The sequence below is a fragment of the Branchiostoma floridae genome, chromosome 7 (genome assembly GCF_000003815.2).
Source record: "Branchiostoma floridae strain S238N-H82 chromosome 7, Bfl_VNyyK, whole genome shotgun sequence".
Classification (NCBI taxonomy): Eukaryota; Metazoa; Chordata; class Leptocardii; order Amphioxiformes; family Branchiostomatidae; genus Branchiostoma; species Branchiostoma floridae.
This window is the reverse complement of record NC_049985.1, coordinates 22,347,649-22,363,541: the sequence shown is the minus strand read 5'-3', so window position 1 is coordinate 22,363,541 and position 15,893 is coordinate 22,347,649. Positions and strand designations below refer to the sequence as shown.

Sequence of the window (15,893 nt, the reverse complement as noted above, 5' to 3'; positions counted from 1 at the left end):
CTTTCCTGCACTGTGGCTCTAGGCACATCCTCCAGCCAAGCACTAACTTAAACCTGTTATGGTTCTATTATGGTATTGGTAAGGCCAAAACTAATGAGTAATGTGCACATATACATAAGTGCAGAAATTGAAGAAAATAAAGTGAAACCCGCGCGTGGGTTTAGCGCTGCATTTAAACAGACAGTACGGCCGGCCACGCTCCGGTGACCGCTATCGGCAGTGTTGGCACAGCGGCCGGACCGAAAATCGCCTGGCCGCGACCGCATTCGACAGGTGACCGCTATAGACTATTTCTTAATGCTTAGGTCAATGGGAAAAATTCAAGGGACCGACAAAAACTGACCGCAATGGCCAGGTGGCCCCTATACTCAGGTGACCCCTAAGGCAGGTTTCACTGTAGTATCAATTCATACACACATTTACATGTACATGCAGGGTTCGAAATAGACATAGTTAACTTGCAATTTGCACATAATTTTTGAGAGTTGCATGTAAAAATTTTCTGAACTTGCAATCTTGCATGTTGAAAATACATGGCCTAAAAAATACTGAGGCCACGATGCCTTTGTCTGACGGGGATCGTCACCGGTTGTCAGTAGGTGTTATAAACAATCAGCTTCGACTTTGCTGCAACTAACATGCTGATTATGTGGATATCTTTCCAAAATTTGCAGTTCTGTCTATATTTTCATGTGCCAATTTCAGTCCATCAACAGTGACAGAATGGGCAACATTCTTATCCATCCAGAGCAGCAACATTCCACCAAAGTACAGAATGATGGATGGTGGCTAGAACATTGCAGTATAGACTAGTTGTATTTTGCATGTAAATATCTTAAATTGCACGTAAAATTTTTTGCCAACTTGCAATTTTGCATGTAGCAATAAAAAAAGTATTTCGATCCCTGACATGTATGCACACACATGCCAACACATTGTTATAATGTTGCTTGTTCACCTTGTACTAGTTGTAGTGCCTAGTAGCACATACATACAATGTAGGTCTGTCAGTGTAAGGAGATATGATTTTTACATGTAGATCCAGCCAGTTGGAGTTGTATACTCCACCAAATGGATTCTGTTGTAGGAAATTGGACCATTGTTTTCAGTATCGCCCATTCACAAATTTTCACTGTGGACCTGGACCTGCCTGTACCTGAATTTTCTGCACCGGTACCCACCCCTAGTAGTACATGTAGTATATATACTGTACCAGGGATAAACAAGTCCACTAGCCCTATTGTCCAGGGCAAGTGAAAGTGCTGTTCGGGCAAGTGCATGTCCTACCCCACTTGCCCGATCGGGCAAGTAAGATTTTTCCATTGATGTTAGTGCAATTTTGATATACTTGTTACTTTTACAGTCATGACATCAAGCAATTGTCTACAGAGAATTCCATTGCTGGGAGTGAAAATGCATAAATTAGTAACAGTGACATTTGAATTTTGGGCAAGTGAAAAATTGGTTCGGGCAAGTAAATTTTTTATGTGCTTGCCCGATAGGACAAGAGGATTTTAGAAAACTTGTTCAACCCTGTGTACCACAGTGTACAGTTCCCCTGTCCAGGCCCCTTAGCCCCTATGGATACTGCATGTGGCATTTGTCCAGCACTCGTCAGTGTGGCCCATTAAATATTGATTATGGCCCACGTTATTTTGCTATTATCAGTAAAAACGATCAATACGGTCGCTAGGTGTGGCCGGGTGGGACCAGGAAATAGATTACATCCCAGTTAGAGATTATAGGATAGACGACGCCCTACCCGCAGAACATAAAACACTTAACATCTTATTGGCCCTTCTGATGGTAATTTTGTACATTATTGTGCATACTTAGTTTCCAATGGAGTTTCAAATTGGAAGAAATTGCGAGGCTTTAAAAAAAAACAATTAGTCAATTTTGATGTCAAAGAATTAGTGTATTGTTCTTTCTCCTTATGCCTTCAATTTAAGTTCAAAAGTGTAGTACAGAAATAATTTTATCTGGATAAGATTTTCTAAAATATAAAGTTTAAAAGTGTATCTAAACTTGTAAGTATCAAATATATTATGTCCATTGCATGACATAAAATTTAACAAAGGCTTTGCAGGATACGCATGATTTTCTTTTGTACATGTATCTCTAATGTTATTTGCCAAATGCATAGACCAGTATGGATTAAGTGTAGTCGCATCAGATTAAAGGAATTAATGTAACAGTGCAGATGTTTGCACATCTGGACCATTACATTTTGTTCTGGCGACTTGGAAATATTAATGTAATTATATAATATTAAGTGGAGAGATTAAAGAAAAGATTGTACTAATTTGTAGGGATCTGGGAAGGGTGTTTGTGTTTTGTCAACATTATTTTGCAGTGAATACATTAAAACTAGTATGTAGTACTACTTAATATTGTGCATTATTACTAGACCACCCATTTTTTAAACTATATAGTATATGTAGATCAATACTACACAATAGATTGTTTTGAATTGAAAATAAGAAAAGCTCTAGCTCAAATTCATAACACAATACACAAGTGAATATTACTGTACTAAAGAAGTGTTCAACACCGTCACGGATTCAACATATATAAAAAGTCATTTTGTGCCCTACACATGTACATTGTACAGTACTGCAAAAAAACAGCAAAAGTAAATGAAGTTTCAGTAATCTCAATGTGCCTCACTTTTACTAGTATCAGTACAGATATAAGCCAGTGGTCGAAATACTTTTTTCAGTGTTCTGCACTATTGAACACAAAATTTTCTTCTGCAATTTTGAAATATCTTTTGCAAATACACAAGTCTCCACTTTTCTCATCAGCGAATTTTGAACTTAGAGCAAAGTTTCCAGGGTCAGTAGTCCTTAACAAAAATATTAGAAAGTGCACGCCCTCATACTACTTCACGTACTTTGGTGTCTGATGTTTTGCCATTACATATTTATTGATTGTATTCGTACTTCTACATATATACAGTATCTAGTTCTTTTAATCAATATTTTGTCTTACACGTATGCAAATAGAAATTGGTCATATGAAAAACACTGATAACAAAGAAGTCATAACTGAATATAAGACTGTTCGTATTGTCGCTAATGTACCAGTAATACTAGAAACAAACAGTTCAGTTCCCTATATATCATAATCATTATCAATCTTCTGAATAGACAATAACCATACATTGAACATTTTAGCTGTTGTGAACAATTTTTGACTGTATCGTAAGACCAGCTAATCTGTTTTAAACATGATTTATGGTGGTATTATTTTTTTAGTTTATGGTACAAATATCGTCAAGACTCAAGATGGTTAGGTAGTATGAATGATAAGCCTCAGAAGTCATCAGTTGGTTTTGTTATTTATCTGTAAAAAGTATGCAATTAAGCCTATCTGTATAATGATGTAGTTTTTTTACTCAATCATAATGATCTGGTAAACCATTCATTCATTCAATGTTTGGTTGTGTTTCCTCAGATATATGACCAGTAGACTGCCGCCATGACGGATGCCACCGCCCCGTTAACGTCAGAAATCCCCATCACGAGTAACGGCACGCCAAACGATGCCGCCGAAGACGACACTTTCGAGAGGGACCTGAAAAAAATGCTCCAGGACGGCCCAAACCTCAACAACAGCAGTGCGGTCCAGGGCGGTTCGGGGACGACACCGACGACCGTAGCGCCAACGCCGTTCAGCGGTGTGCGTTTGAATTCGCCAACGGCGCCGTCCCAAGCACAACGTTCGCCGTCGGGGCCTGTCCCTCCCCCTAACCCCTATGTGGGAAGTAGGTTGGCGTCCACAGTAAAACCGCCACAGTATCAAGCACCAGGTTCGACCCAAGAGCTAGAGGATTATGAGGCTGATGAATTTGGTAAAAGAGGTGTTGGAAGGATGGGCCAGTACCACGGGGTTTCAATTTTTTAGTTTGTTTTAGTTGAAAAAATTGTCTCTGATATGCAGAAATGGACCACAATAATCATTTTACTTCGAATAACTATTCTTTTTACATAACCAAGTGTTTTTTTCAACAGTTATTTCGGTGTCTGTATGTCACCTTCATCAGGGCAATTCTGACTGTTTAACATCTGCATCTGTAAGCAGCGCCGCCTATACTGCAGTACAATGTGAATCTGTCAGAATTGCCCTGAAGAAGGTGACAGATGGCCACAGAAATTTCGGTTGAATAAAACACTCGGTTGCATACAATGAATCTTGTTATTCGGTGACTTACATTGTTCTAAGGTGATGAAACTATTCACAGATCATTTTACTTTATTTTGTCTTTTTCGAAAGAATCATTTTTTTTTCATGTTCTTTTGCAAAGAATCTAATTATATTTAAAGGTTATACTTGTGTACAAACATGTATTTTGTTGAAAATTCTTCATAGAAAAACATGTGTCCTATCAGTGTTGACTGGCCCATCCTAAATTTGAGTGCCGTGGTTCTAACTTCTAACACGCGGGCTGAGTATGCACCTCATTTATTAATTTGATTTTGTTCATTAATTTTAGTATACTATATTTTATGATTTACAGTTTAACAAGAAAGCATGGCTCAATACTAACACATCCTATACTATAGTCCTGTCCTCCACCCAGCATGATCCTTTAGTGTGTTGACCTGTAGTCGGTGTGTGAAAGTTGTGTGTTCAAAAATGGACTTTGTATAGGATTGGGTCCTCTCAAAATCCTGGTCTTAGAATAAGATGTGTGCAGTATCATATCACTAGACAAAAAAAAATGAAACATGAGGGAAACAAAAGGATATGTACATCAGATGTTGACGTAGACATGTGTCTGAATATCAGGACCATATGAGACACAAAATCTTGCAAAGTCCACTTTTAAAACCCATCTGTATAAGTTACACAAACAGATAACCACACATTTCACACACTGTTGTGCATGATACTCTGGCATGTGGAATATCATAATATTGGTTCCCTTTAACATACTTACATGTAGTCTAACAACATTGCATGTCATATGTCATTTGCTTTTTTCTTGTATCATCTAACACTTCACATATACAAAATGTACATGATTTCCTAAATGTTACCTAATCTTCAGTATCCTTGCTATACCGGTATTTGTCTCGGTTTTACTTTTAGTAAAACTGTTTGCATGTTTGCATTGCCTTTCATTTCACCATGGCATGGTAGATGCAAATTGCTACAATTATAGCAAAAATGCTTATTTCTAGCTTGTCTTTAGGACAATGTCTAAAACCTGGTATTGGATTTGTAAATACAGTTTTCTTGACATTAACAAGTTTGCCGTACTTTTTCCCCCAAGCAGCAAGACCACCGCCCACGGCGATAGAACACCACGCGGAGGGCGGCCCCCCGCCACAGTCCATGGCCAATGCCGTGTCCAAAATCGAGTCCATCAAAAACTGGAGCTTAAAACAGATCAAGTGCACTAGGCAGATCTTGTCCGAGCGGTTCGGGCGGGGTTCGCGGACGGTGGATCTCCAACTGGAGGCTCAGATCGAGGTACTGCGGGACACGCAGCGAAAGTACCAGCAGATCTTACGACTGGCGCGAGGCATGGCCTCCCACTTCTACAACGTGGTGCAGACACAGAGGGCCCTGGGGGACACTTTCTCAGGTTAGATGGAGTTCTTAGTACATGTTTAATATGTACAAATGTACCTCCACCAAGTTTCATGATCATGTAAGTGTTGGTTTGATAGCTGAAAATCAATCACAAATGGATTTTTGATATTTTGGGGACTGGTTTAGATGTTGGAAAAGATTTGATCTGCATCTAGGAAAATTTTCTCTACTATAATTCTTAGTAGGGCAATCCCCTATACATTGTAGCAGCAATGGCTTCCAAGACGTAGATGCCTTTCACCCAACAGAAACACAATGTACATATAGCATGCATTATAATTTCATATAGTTACACGAAAAATGGTAGACAGTTTTTTTCTGCTAGCTGTAGGATTAATCTGCTCTCCTTCCAAATGTTGAAATAGACAGTAGTTCTTACCATAAAAAAGACATGTTTAGAATTGTCATAAATTGTCAGATCCCGATGAAAACATAAAAATGCTAATTATATTTTCCTAAAGGCATTGATCAGTTTGCTGCTTCTTGTAGTACCTAACAAAATGATTCATAATCCTTGACTTTTTTATAAAGGAGATCCATACAATGTACTTGTGTAAGTGTACAAAATGTATCTACAATTCTACATGACTCTCTGCAAAATGGTCTCTTTAAGTTGTGGCTTGTCTATCTTACTTCTTGTCTCTCAACCTACTATTGGCTTTGCAGTTCAAAACTTCTTGCGATCACAACGTATTACTGCTGCTGGCATGTTCCAACTTAAACGTTATTATACTCATTTTTTATAGTAAGATGGAAAATGTTAATAGGGCCAAAATTGTCCATATTCTACAGCATGTGCAGAGACCTTACAAAGCCAGATGCAGAACTCAAACTATTACAATGGTAAGAGAGAGACCATTGACATTGCCAAGGTGTTCAGGTGAAGGCAAACAAAAAATGATTCACAAAACTGATTGTGCAAAGAGATTTTTCTTGTTTGAAGCAATTTTAAAAGTATTTTGCTGCTTGCAATTCGATCATGAAAATCAATGTTGGAAACTAAGGTAAAGTCACCTACCTGATCTTATAAATTTTATACATATCAAAGTTTATATTGCAAAGATGTAGAAATGATGGAAGTAATCAGATGACAATATACATGTAAGTATAACTATACGGCACTAAAAGTTGAAAACTACATTTGATAATGTGTAATTTGATAATGTGTAAATTGTCGGCACTATACAGCACTAAAAGTTGAAAACTACAATTGATAATGTGTAAATCGTCTAAAAAAACTTCACAAATCTTTGAATTCCAGCCTACGAGAATGAGTTATTCACACAAATCATGATTTTTTATAAAAGAGATGATGCATTTATCCCATTAGAGTTTGAAATGAGATTACAATTTACAGCTAAACAAACAACATTTCCCAAACATTTGCAATGATATACTATACATTTTTAACAATGACACCCTTACCCAAACATGTTGCACAGAATCACATTCTTGAATATTCTAATTCTGTATTCAACAATCATTGTCCACGTACAAAATGTAGCTTTGTCACAGAAAAAATATACTTGTAACTTTAGTATCCTGGTTCGTTTGTTTGTTTGTTCGTCCCATAGCCTTTTAATCAGCCGTAGGTACATATTAAATGTAGACCTGTTATATGGATATGTATGTGTTGTCAGGACTGTCTACAGCACCTATTCCTTGGCACAAAGGATGGAAATTTGCTTGTTGATAAGATTTCATTTCATCTGTCAAAAAAAATTGACCTTCATGACATGAAAGTGATAAAAAAAACATTTTCCAAAGCATAAAATGACAGAAAATCTATTACACTGGCTTCCAAACTATAACTTTATAAGTGGGTTTGAAAAGAATTTGAAGCTGAAGACAACCTATTAATGAAATTCAATGTATGTAGCTTTTTTATTCATACAAAATCTATATTTTTTTTATTAAAATGATATCTGGCTTCCAAACTATAAGTTGGTTTGAAAAGAATTGAAAGCTGAAGACAGCCTATTATTATTAATGAAATTCAATGTATGTAGCTGTTTTATTCATACAAAAACTATATATTTTTTATTAAAATGATATCTTTCTGTGTTGACAGATCTAGCCCAGAAGTCCCCAGAGTTGCAGGAAGAGTTCACGTACAACGCAGAGACCCAGAAGGCCTTGTGTAAGAACGGGGAGACCCTTCTGGGTGCGATCAACTTCTTCACGTCTAACGTGAACACGCTAGTCAACAAGACCATGGAGGACACGCTGCTGACAATAAGGCAATATGAGCAGGCCAGGTAGGGGGCGCTGTAGGCACATCAGAAAATCAACCTTTCTATTGATATTTACCACCTTAGTGGATGGATTGATATGACTGGTGACTATCACCTTTTTCAATATAACAACCTGGAGACCAGACCCACACACACCTGTAAGTGCCAAAACATGTAAACCCAGCCGATATGATCTAGTCATTTCCTACTTGGCCCAAAATCTGGTCCATCTGGTCATTTCCTACTCAGTCCAAAATCTGGTCCACTGTTGTTGTTTTTTCAGGTATGTTTCCTTTGGACCTGTCCAACAAGAAATAAAACAGTTTTGTACCAGTACACTGTACCGAAACCCACCCCTTATTAACATTGAAGTCTATATTCTTTCGTACCTAACACACAAATGTAAATTTCCAAAAAATTGGACAACTGTATGGTGTCACACAAGAAGTTGAATCTCCTATGTGCATGTGCCAGTTTCATGATGACACCATACTAACGTATACTCTCTGGTCAGGTCAGATTTATGATTTTTAATCGTTGCCTAACGTTGCAGGGTTGAGTACGATGCCTACAGGACAGACCTGGAACAGTTAGTCATTATTCCATCTTGTTGTGTTTAACATTGCAGGGTTGAGTACGATGCCTACAGGACAGACCTGGAACAGTTAGTCATTATTCCATCTTGTTGTGTTTAACATTGCAGGGTTGAGTACGATGCCTACAGGACAGACCTGGAACAGTTAGTCATTATTCCATCTTGTTGTGTTTAACATTGCAGGGTTGAGTACGATGCCTACAGGACAGACCTGGAACAGTTAGTCATTATTCCATCTTGTTGCAGGGTTGAGTACGATGCCTACAGGACAGACCTGGAACAGTTAGTCATTATTCCATCTTGTTGCAGGGTTGAGTACGATGCCTACAGGACGGACCTAGAACAGTTAGTCATTATTCCATCTTGTTGCAGGGTTGAGTACGATGCCTACAGGACAGACCTGGAACAGTTAGTCATTATTCCATCTTGTTGCAGGGTTGAGTACGATGCCTACAGGACAGACCTGGAACAGTTAGTCATTATTCCATCTTGTTGCAGGGTTGAGTACGATGCCTACAGGACGGACCTAGAACAGTTAGTCATTATTCCATCTTGTTGCAGGGTTGAGTACGATGCCTACAGGACGGACCTAGAACAGTTAGTCATTATTCCATCTTGTTGCAGGGTTGAGTACGATGCCTACAGGACGGACCTAGAACAGCTACAGTTGGGACCAAAAGACGCGGCAGTCCAGGCCAGAATGAAGGATGCAGACAGTAACTTCCAGGCTCACAAGGACAAGTTTGACAGGCTCAGGGGAGACGTCGCCGTTAAGCTTAAATTTCTGGAGGAAAACAAGGTGAGGACTTATATACAGCATTATATACAACCTACACTGTAAGACCCCCTTTTCACTAGACGGCGATTGTGCTGCGCTCTCACTGTGACCTTAATAGGATATGTGTAACCTTCGCTTTCACACTGGGTATATCATACAAAATGTAAACGTGTGACTGAAAAGACAACAAAACACACATAGTGTAAAAAGATTTGTTTCTTTTCTATACAATTTGTTGAGCGATATGTGAAATTTTAGGTCGCAGAGAGAGCTCTACGAGAGTGCCGTCCTAGTGGAAAGGGGGTATGAAGAATACACACAAAAAACGTTATAAAGGTTAGACACCCAGGTAACAAGATCTAAAGAGAATTCCATCTCTATACAGCTGGATTTAAAAACGAAAGATTTACCTCCAGACACTTCAAGTGACATCCATCACTCTTCATTCTAATGATGTTGAAGAAGAGTGATGGATGTCACTCAAAACGTCCAGAAGTAAGTCTCCGTTTTTGTCCAGTTGTAAAGATTAAGTTGTCATTAATTTCACACACAAAAGTTGATCTCTATCTCTCTTCAAACTGACTAATGGAAATGACTGAATTCTTTAAGAGTCTAATCGCTTTGTCTTTTACTTTGCATAATTTTCACTGTAGCATTGCAAATTTTTCTGGTTTTCTGTGTAAAGCTTATCACATACTGTAAATGCAGAAATATTCGTGGTGGATTAATGTTCGCGGTTTTCGCGGCAGCCGCTTCACCGAGAATTTAAAACCACCGCGAACATTTTTCCATAACAGTAAGAGACTACAGTGCATGGTGCTACCGCGAAATTAAAACCACCGCGAAAAGTCCATTTTGCCGCTACCGCGAAATTAAGTCCCTGCGAACTTAAATGCATTTACAGTACTTGATGATTTAACATTATCCTTATATTATATTACATTTTCTGTTTACTACTACACCTACTGTTTACTACTACATGTACACCTACAGTATATCTCATGTATTTACACACATTTACATCCATGCAGGTTCCATTGTCAGTGTGTGATATACTTGGTTGCTCAACTACTTTTTGATACTTTGGCCTAAAAAAACATTTTCCATTGAGCATCTTGTCAACAGGAATAACAGACCCCATTTATAACAGGATTTGCAAATCTGGAATCGCCCAGGCACATAATTGATCTAGATTCAATCTGCCAAATCCGCTTCCCGAGGTCAATCCCAATTTGATCTGCCAAACGATAATCCAGTCAGCTGTGCGGCTGGTACCAAAGGTGACGCAGAATACACTATTGTATTCTTTTTATGTCATATCCACTGGGGAAAAAAACACATATCAAATTTTTTTTTTCCAAATCCTGTATTTGAATTTCTGTCAGGAGTGCACACGAAGTGCATTTGCATTATTGAGTATTATAATTTTAAAATTTTACAAAAACAATACAGCTTCCAATCCTATGACAGGTTCAACATTCGTACCACCTGTATCGAACGTCATCCCTGCCCAGGTATAACATAAATATCAGTATTCGTGAATCAAGTTGGATCCCGTACCTAGGTGAATTCTTGAATCCTGGTATGAACAGGGCAGGGCTCTAGCCAGCTCGAATTTTTTTTCCGTCAGCCAATTCCCATTGTCGCGAAAATCGCGAAAACAATCTTCCATGAGTTAGAAAGACTGAACTGAGACCTTGAAAAACGGGTTTTTAATGAGATTATCGTATGCTAAAGGGCGCCGACACACTTCGTCAACAATAATAACAATAGCAAAACAAACAGTGTGTGGCTTTTACGGCCGTGGACAGCGTCCCCAAGCCGCCTGTAGCTTCCACCAAGGATTTTTGTCCATCAAGGTTGACGGATTGGTTTTAAAATTTTTCCGTCACACGCAGCAAATTTCCGTCAATTGACGGAAAAACGGACGCTGGCTAGAGCCCTGGAACAGGGTCTTATCTACCAAAAACAAACATTGTAACCCGTTGTTGTATTTCACACACTGACGTACGACGTCTGGTTTTGCCGTACACGTAGCCTCACCAGGACAAGTTTTCTAAGCTTAGCGGTGACGTGGCTGTCAAGCTTTCACTGTTGGAAGATAATAAGGTAACGCGGCTGTCTGTAAAGACAGCCACAGGTGAAGTCGTTGTCTAAATGTGACCTCTCTGAGAGGGCTTTTTTTTGGGCTGTTAGGCCAAGGAAAATTAATTGTGTGTTTCTGATAACACTCCTGGAAACATTAGAATCAGTAGGTTGCAGGCTTTTAGCCAGGCATGTGTCAAAGCGTCATCTGGACGCTCTTTTCTTAGAATAACAAGAAATTTGATGCCCCTGGACGTCTGTAACAGTATTTTTGCCTCTTGGGATACCTTAGAATGCACTGTTTTAACTTAAAATCATGAAAAACTCTGCACCGTGGAAGGTGGATGCCCCCAGACCCCCCTACAATAGTCACTTACCGCGACTCACCAATAAGTTTGGACTCCCTTTTATAAAATCCTAGCTAAAAGCCTGGTAGGTTGGCATTCTTTTAATCCCTTTATATTTAGATTTTGGCCAAAGTGACCTTACAAATACTTTGGACAGAAAGTTTTAAAAGGAGGAGTGGTCCGATCTCTGTCATTCTTGAGAAAGACGAATAAAGTTAAAACCGGTCTCTGAGCTGTCATTTTCCCGAAGCTACGAATGATGACCTTACAAATACTAATACTTTCCTACTTACAAAATTATAAATGTCAAACTGAAATGCAATAGGATGTGTATTTTCAAAATCATGTTATGATTTATGAGACAACAGATGTATATTGTACAAGTAATCTCCATTCAGATTTACCGGTGGCTTAAGATACTGATGACATAATAATATACTGATGACCAATCACTACAGAACGTAAACTCGCAAGAGTTACGGACACGTGATCTTATCAACACATAATCGTGCAGATACGTGTCGTCAGCAATTGGTCAACAAAACGTGCCAATGTTCTCATCACTGGAATGTCAGATCAAAAATTAAAATCCCTTTTCAGTGGTGAACCCATAAAAAGGCCCTCCGTTTTTTATATTGATAATGGAAAGTTTTGGAAACACAACATTTTTTTCCTCGGCTCTACCATGCACATGTAAGAAACCATCCTAAACTGTTTGTAGTTGGAAAAGTCAATGTTTGTGGAAGTGAAGTTTTTGTTTTTGTTCTGTTTTTCTATGGTAGGTCACCGACATGTTGCCTTGACAGCCACGTAACTTCAAGCCATTGTCACCTTGTTGTTGTTTTTTTCCTTTCCTAGCGTCAGCATGGCATTGTGATTGTGTTCGTGATGGAACTTTTGTTTTCTGCGCTCTGCTCGCATGAAAGATTTTGTTTGCTGCTGTTGCTGTTCAGATTGTTGCAGAAAATATACAAACATCACCAATGCTATGCATACATGTATGGATTTTGATATTGGCACCCTGCAACACACATGAGACAAAATGTAGGATTTGTGTGCCACAAAAAAATACAGATTTGCTTCTTAGTCTGGATGAAGATCTTGGAGGTTAGAGTTAAGAGTATTAGGTTTTCGTACTATCACCTTATACTGTAAAAAGGAAATGTTCGCAGGGGTTTTATGTTGAGGTTGGGAGAAAATGGAGTGCTTTTTTTGGTTTTAAGTTGGCGAAACAATGGGGTGGGCAGGAAGAAGACAACAAAAATGTTCACTGTGGTTTAAGTTTGCAGTGAAGAGATCATCACTAAAACTTTGAACACAAAATCATCGCAAACATTTCAACCTTTACAGTATCTCCTGGTGATGCCAAGACACGAATTTCGAGCTATTTTTTTCTAATTCTCTCCCCTTCATTTGCATATGACCCCAGGTGAAGGTCATGCACAAGCAGCTGCTCCTCTTCCACAACGCGATCTCCGCCTACTTCGCAGGAAACCAGACGGCCCTGGAAGCGACACTGAAGCAGTTCAACATCAAACTCAAGTCTCCCGGGGAGGAGAACCCGTCCTGGTTGGAAGAGTAGCCCGGGAACAAGAGCGAGCTGGCCCCTGTAATGATAGTTCTGTATAAAAATAGAAATAGCATGTCAAGTGATGCACCTTTCTTCTCATGGGCTCGTGGCTGGTGGAAGAGTGCCCTTCGAATAAGAACCATTAGATCTTTAAAACACCGTCGTAAATAGAATGTCACTGGAGCTATCTTCTTCTCATGCTACCATTTAGTACTACTAAAAGTATTATGATACAATTTTAAGACCCTATATTCGTACACAAAATAAAGCGCTTACCAACAAGCTTTCGATCAGTCCTCTGATCCTTATCAAGTTGACTGGAAGTGTGACGTCAGCAAAGGGTCAAAGGTGCTTGGCAGTCGGTCTCGGCCCCCGTCTCGGTTGAGGGAAGATTGGTAGGCTCTGAATCTGATGTCACATTTTTCTTGTGTGCATACTTTCGAAATAAGTTGCTTTTTTTTAACCATCTTTGAACATCACTTAGACGATTCATGATTGGCCAATCCTGACTGTCCATCACAATTAGCAGTTCAACCAATGACAGCATGGTCATTAGTGATTTCGACCAATGAGAACGGCTGCACGTCTGTTGGAACTTTATGTTTTCATTTTGCATTCCTACCGTCTTTCGAAGGTGGTCCGGGTATGATCCGTCTATTATAAACAACATAGCCCACAAAATGTACTAGAGTTAGTACTTTAAAAGTGGCCTTTGTTAAATAAAGCTAGATAAAACTTTTACTATGTTAAGGTAGACTAAACTTCTTGCTTTTCCAGTGAAAAAAAAACATCTGGATAGAAAATCTTCAAAATAGGTAATGTGAGAAGAAGATGACATCACAAATTCCTGATGCAAATAAAACTGTCCCGGATACTTGGGACATACAATACCTGTACAGGTGTTATTGTACAATGTAGAACACACTTGTCACACCATGTGTAAGTATGTAGCTAGTCGTTTCTATGTGGAAAGGTATTAGTGAGTTCATGTGTGTATGTATATGCCTCCAGAGGGGGTGAATATAGGCATATGGGTAGATAACATTGGGGGAATTTGTTTTGTTTCAAAAATAGGAAAGCAAAATCAGAATGCTGAAAGTAAGAAAGGTGTACATGTAAAGAAAGTGCTGTGTTCTAGGTACGGTAGATCTTGTTTTTGTAGCAAGGGATATTGGGAGGGACAATAGCTGTATGCAATGTTAGTGCAAGACAGACTAGAAATTAGAAGGCATTGTAGGTTGTAAAAAAATGTTGGTAAGGAACTAGAAAAAGAAGTCAGAATTTTTGCAACACTGCTTGCAAGTGTGCTTTTGTGCGTTTTTGTTGAACGTTCTATGATCTCATTTTATTTTATGGCCTTATAATGTAGACAAGCTTTTTTTTTTTTTCTTGTTGATAATGTTATTATGGAGATGTCTCCCCATACTATACTGTTACAGTACTAGGACTAATTGTTATTTTGGGGGTGGGGTTTTTATGCCCGGAACGGAAAGGTAAAATCCTTTGTAAACGCTTCAAAACAAAAAGTTAAAAACAGGTTTATGCATCAAATATACAGGTATTACAACTACAAAAATGTTTCATTGCCAGTTACTAACAAGGAAACCATTGTTTTTGCTTTCATTCATTACCACAGTCTTTGCTATGTACTCTTATCCAATAGAAGACTACGTTCTACTTGATTCATGTGTGTTTGTTACTGAGCACTTCATATTGGATATAAAAGGGGACTGTTGATTGGTAGGCCCTAGTGACTGGGGAAGGGATTGTACATTATCCAAACTTAACCCATTTTCCAATATTTTCTCGCTATCTTATATTTGCTCATTTTGTTGCTGCTTTATATGATTAACAGTACGGTCGAAAACCATTCTTTCTTTTTTTTTTTTTTAAACAAAAGAAAGTTTATTCCCGCATGGATGTCATCCATATAATCAAATCAACATGGCATTAAGAAAATTTAGGAGATATGTTCCAGGGTGGATCAAACTCTTAACGTCCCCAAATCTTGTTCACACTCAACATTCTAATTGATAGGAAACTCTACATGGTTAAAGTAGACATCTGTAGTGCCTGGAATAATGTTGAAACCTGTTCTTGCTACCATCTTTTTAATAACCTGCTAGCTGTATTTTTTTCTGCTACCTTGTACATATATCCATGAAGACCTGAGGCATACATGTAGTAACAGCAAAAGCAGGTAGGTTACCTGTTTATAACTTGATGCTTGGGATAGTGCATGTGTTGGGGTGTATTGGAATAAGAGTGGTGAGAAATATATATATAAATGTATATGTAGCCACGCTTTAATAATACAAACTCATATCATATATTCGCTTACATTTCTGCTGTACATGTAAATAATTCTCATAGCCCGTCTAATGAACTAGAACAATGACGTGTTTCAAATGCGACTTATTTATTGTGTTGCTGCCATTGTTTTTAGTGACATCAAGTTGGAAATGTTCGTTTGCATTTCCAGGGGGGGGGGGGGGTGGTAAAGAAGGTTTATTGCCAGAATGATATTTGTGAGTTATACATTTCTGTTGTATAGATGATTATACCATCAAGTTGTAAGTTTGCTACATTCTCTGTGCTAGCTGCTACCTTTGTTATTCAGATTATAGAATACAACGACTCTTTGATTTTGCGATTAAAGTCAAGGGAGCAACGCCAAAAG

At 38.5% G+C, this 15,893-nt stretch overlaps 1 protein-coding gene across 11 annotated transcripts in view; it reads left to right on the top strand.

Moving 5' to 3' along the window:
* LOC118419658 (arfaptin-2-like) overlaps window positions 1–15,893 on the top strand; it is a 24,581-nt gene extending 8,688 nt beyond the window's left edge. The window contains exons 2-8 of one of the 11 annotated variants that reach the window (XM_035826157.1): window positions 3,460–3,856; window positions 5,282–5,596; window positions 6,397–6,447; window positions 7,676–7,862; window positions 9,058–9,232; window positions 11,249–11,320; window positions 13,073–15,893. In XM_035826157.1, coding sequence (XP_035682050.1) covers window positions 3,484–3,856; window positions 5,282–5,596; window positions 6,397–6,447; window positions 7,676–7,862; window positions 9,058–9,232; window positions 11,249–11,320; window positions 13,073–13,225 — 1,326 coding nt within the window. In that variant the 5' untranslated portion in view covers window positions 3,460–3,483 and the 3' untranslated portion in view covers window positions 13,226–15,893. The remainder of the gene's footprint in view (window positions 1–3,459; window positions 3,857–5,281; window positions 5,597–6,396; window positions 6,448–7,675; window positions 7,863–9,057; window positions 9,233–11,248; window positions 11,321–13,072) is intronic. The other 10 variants (XM_035826165.1, XM_035826164.1, XM_035826161.1 and 7 more) reach the window with 10 other exon arrangements.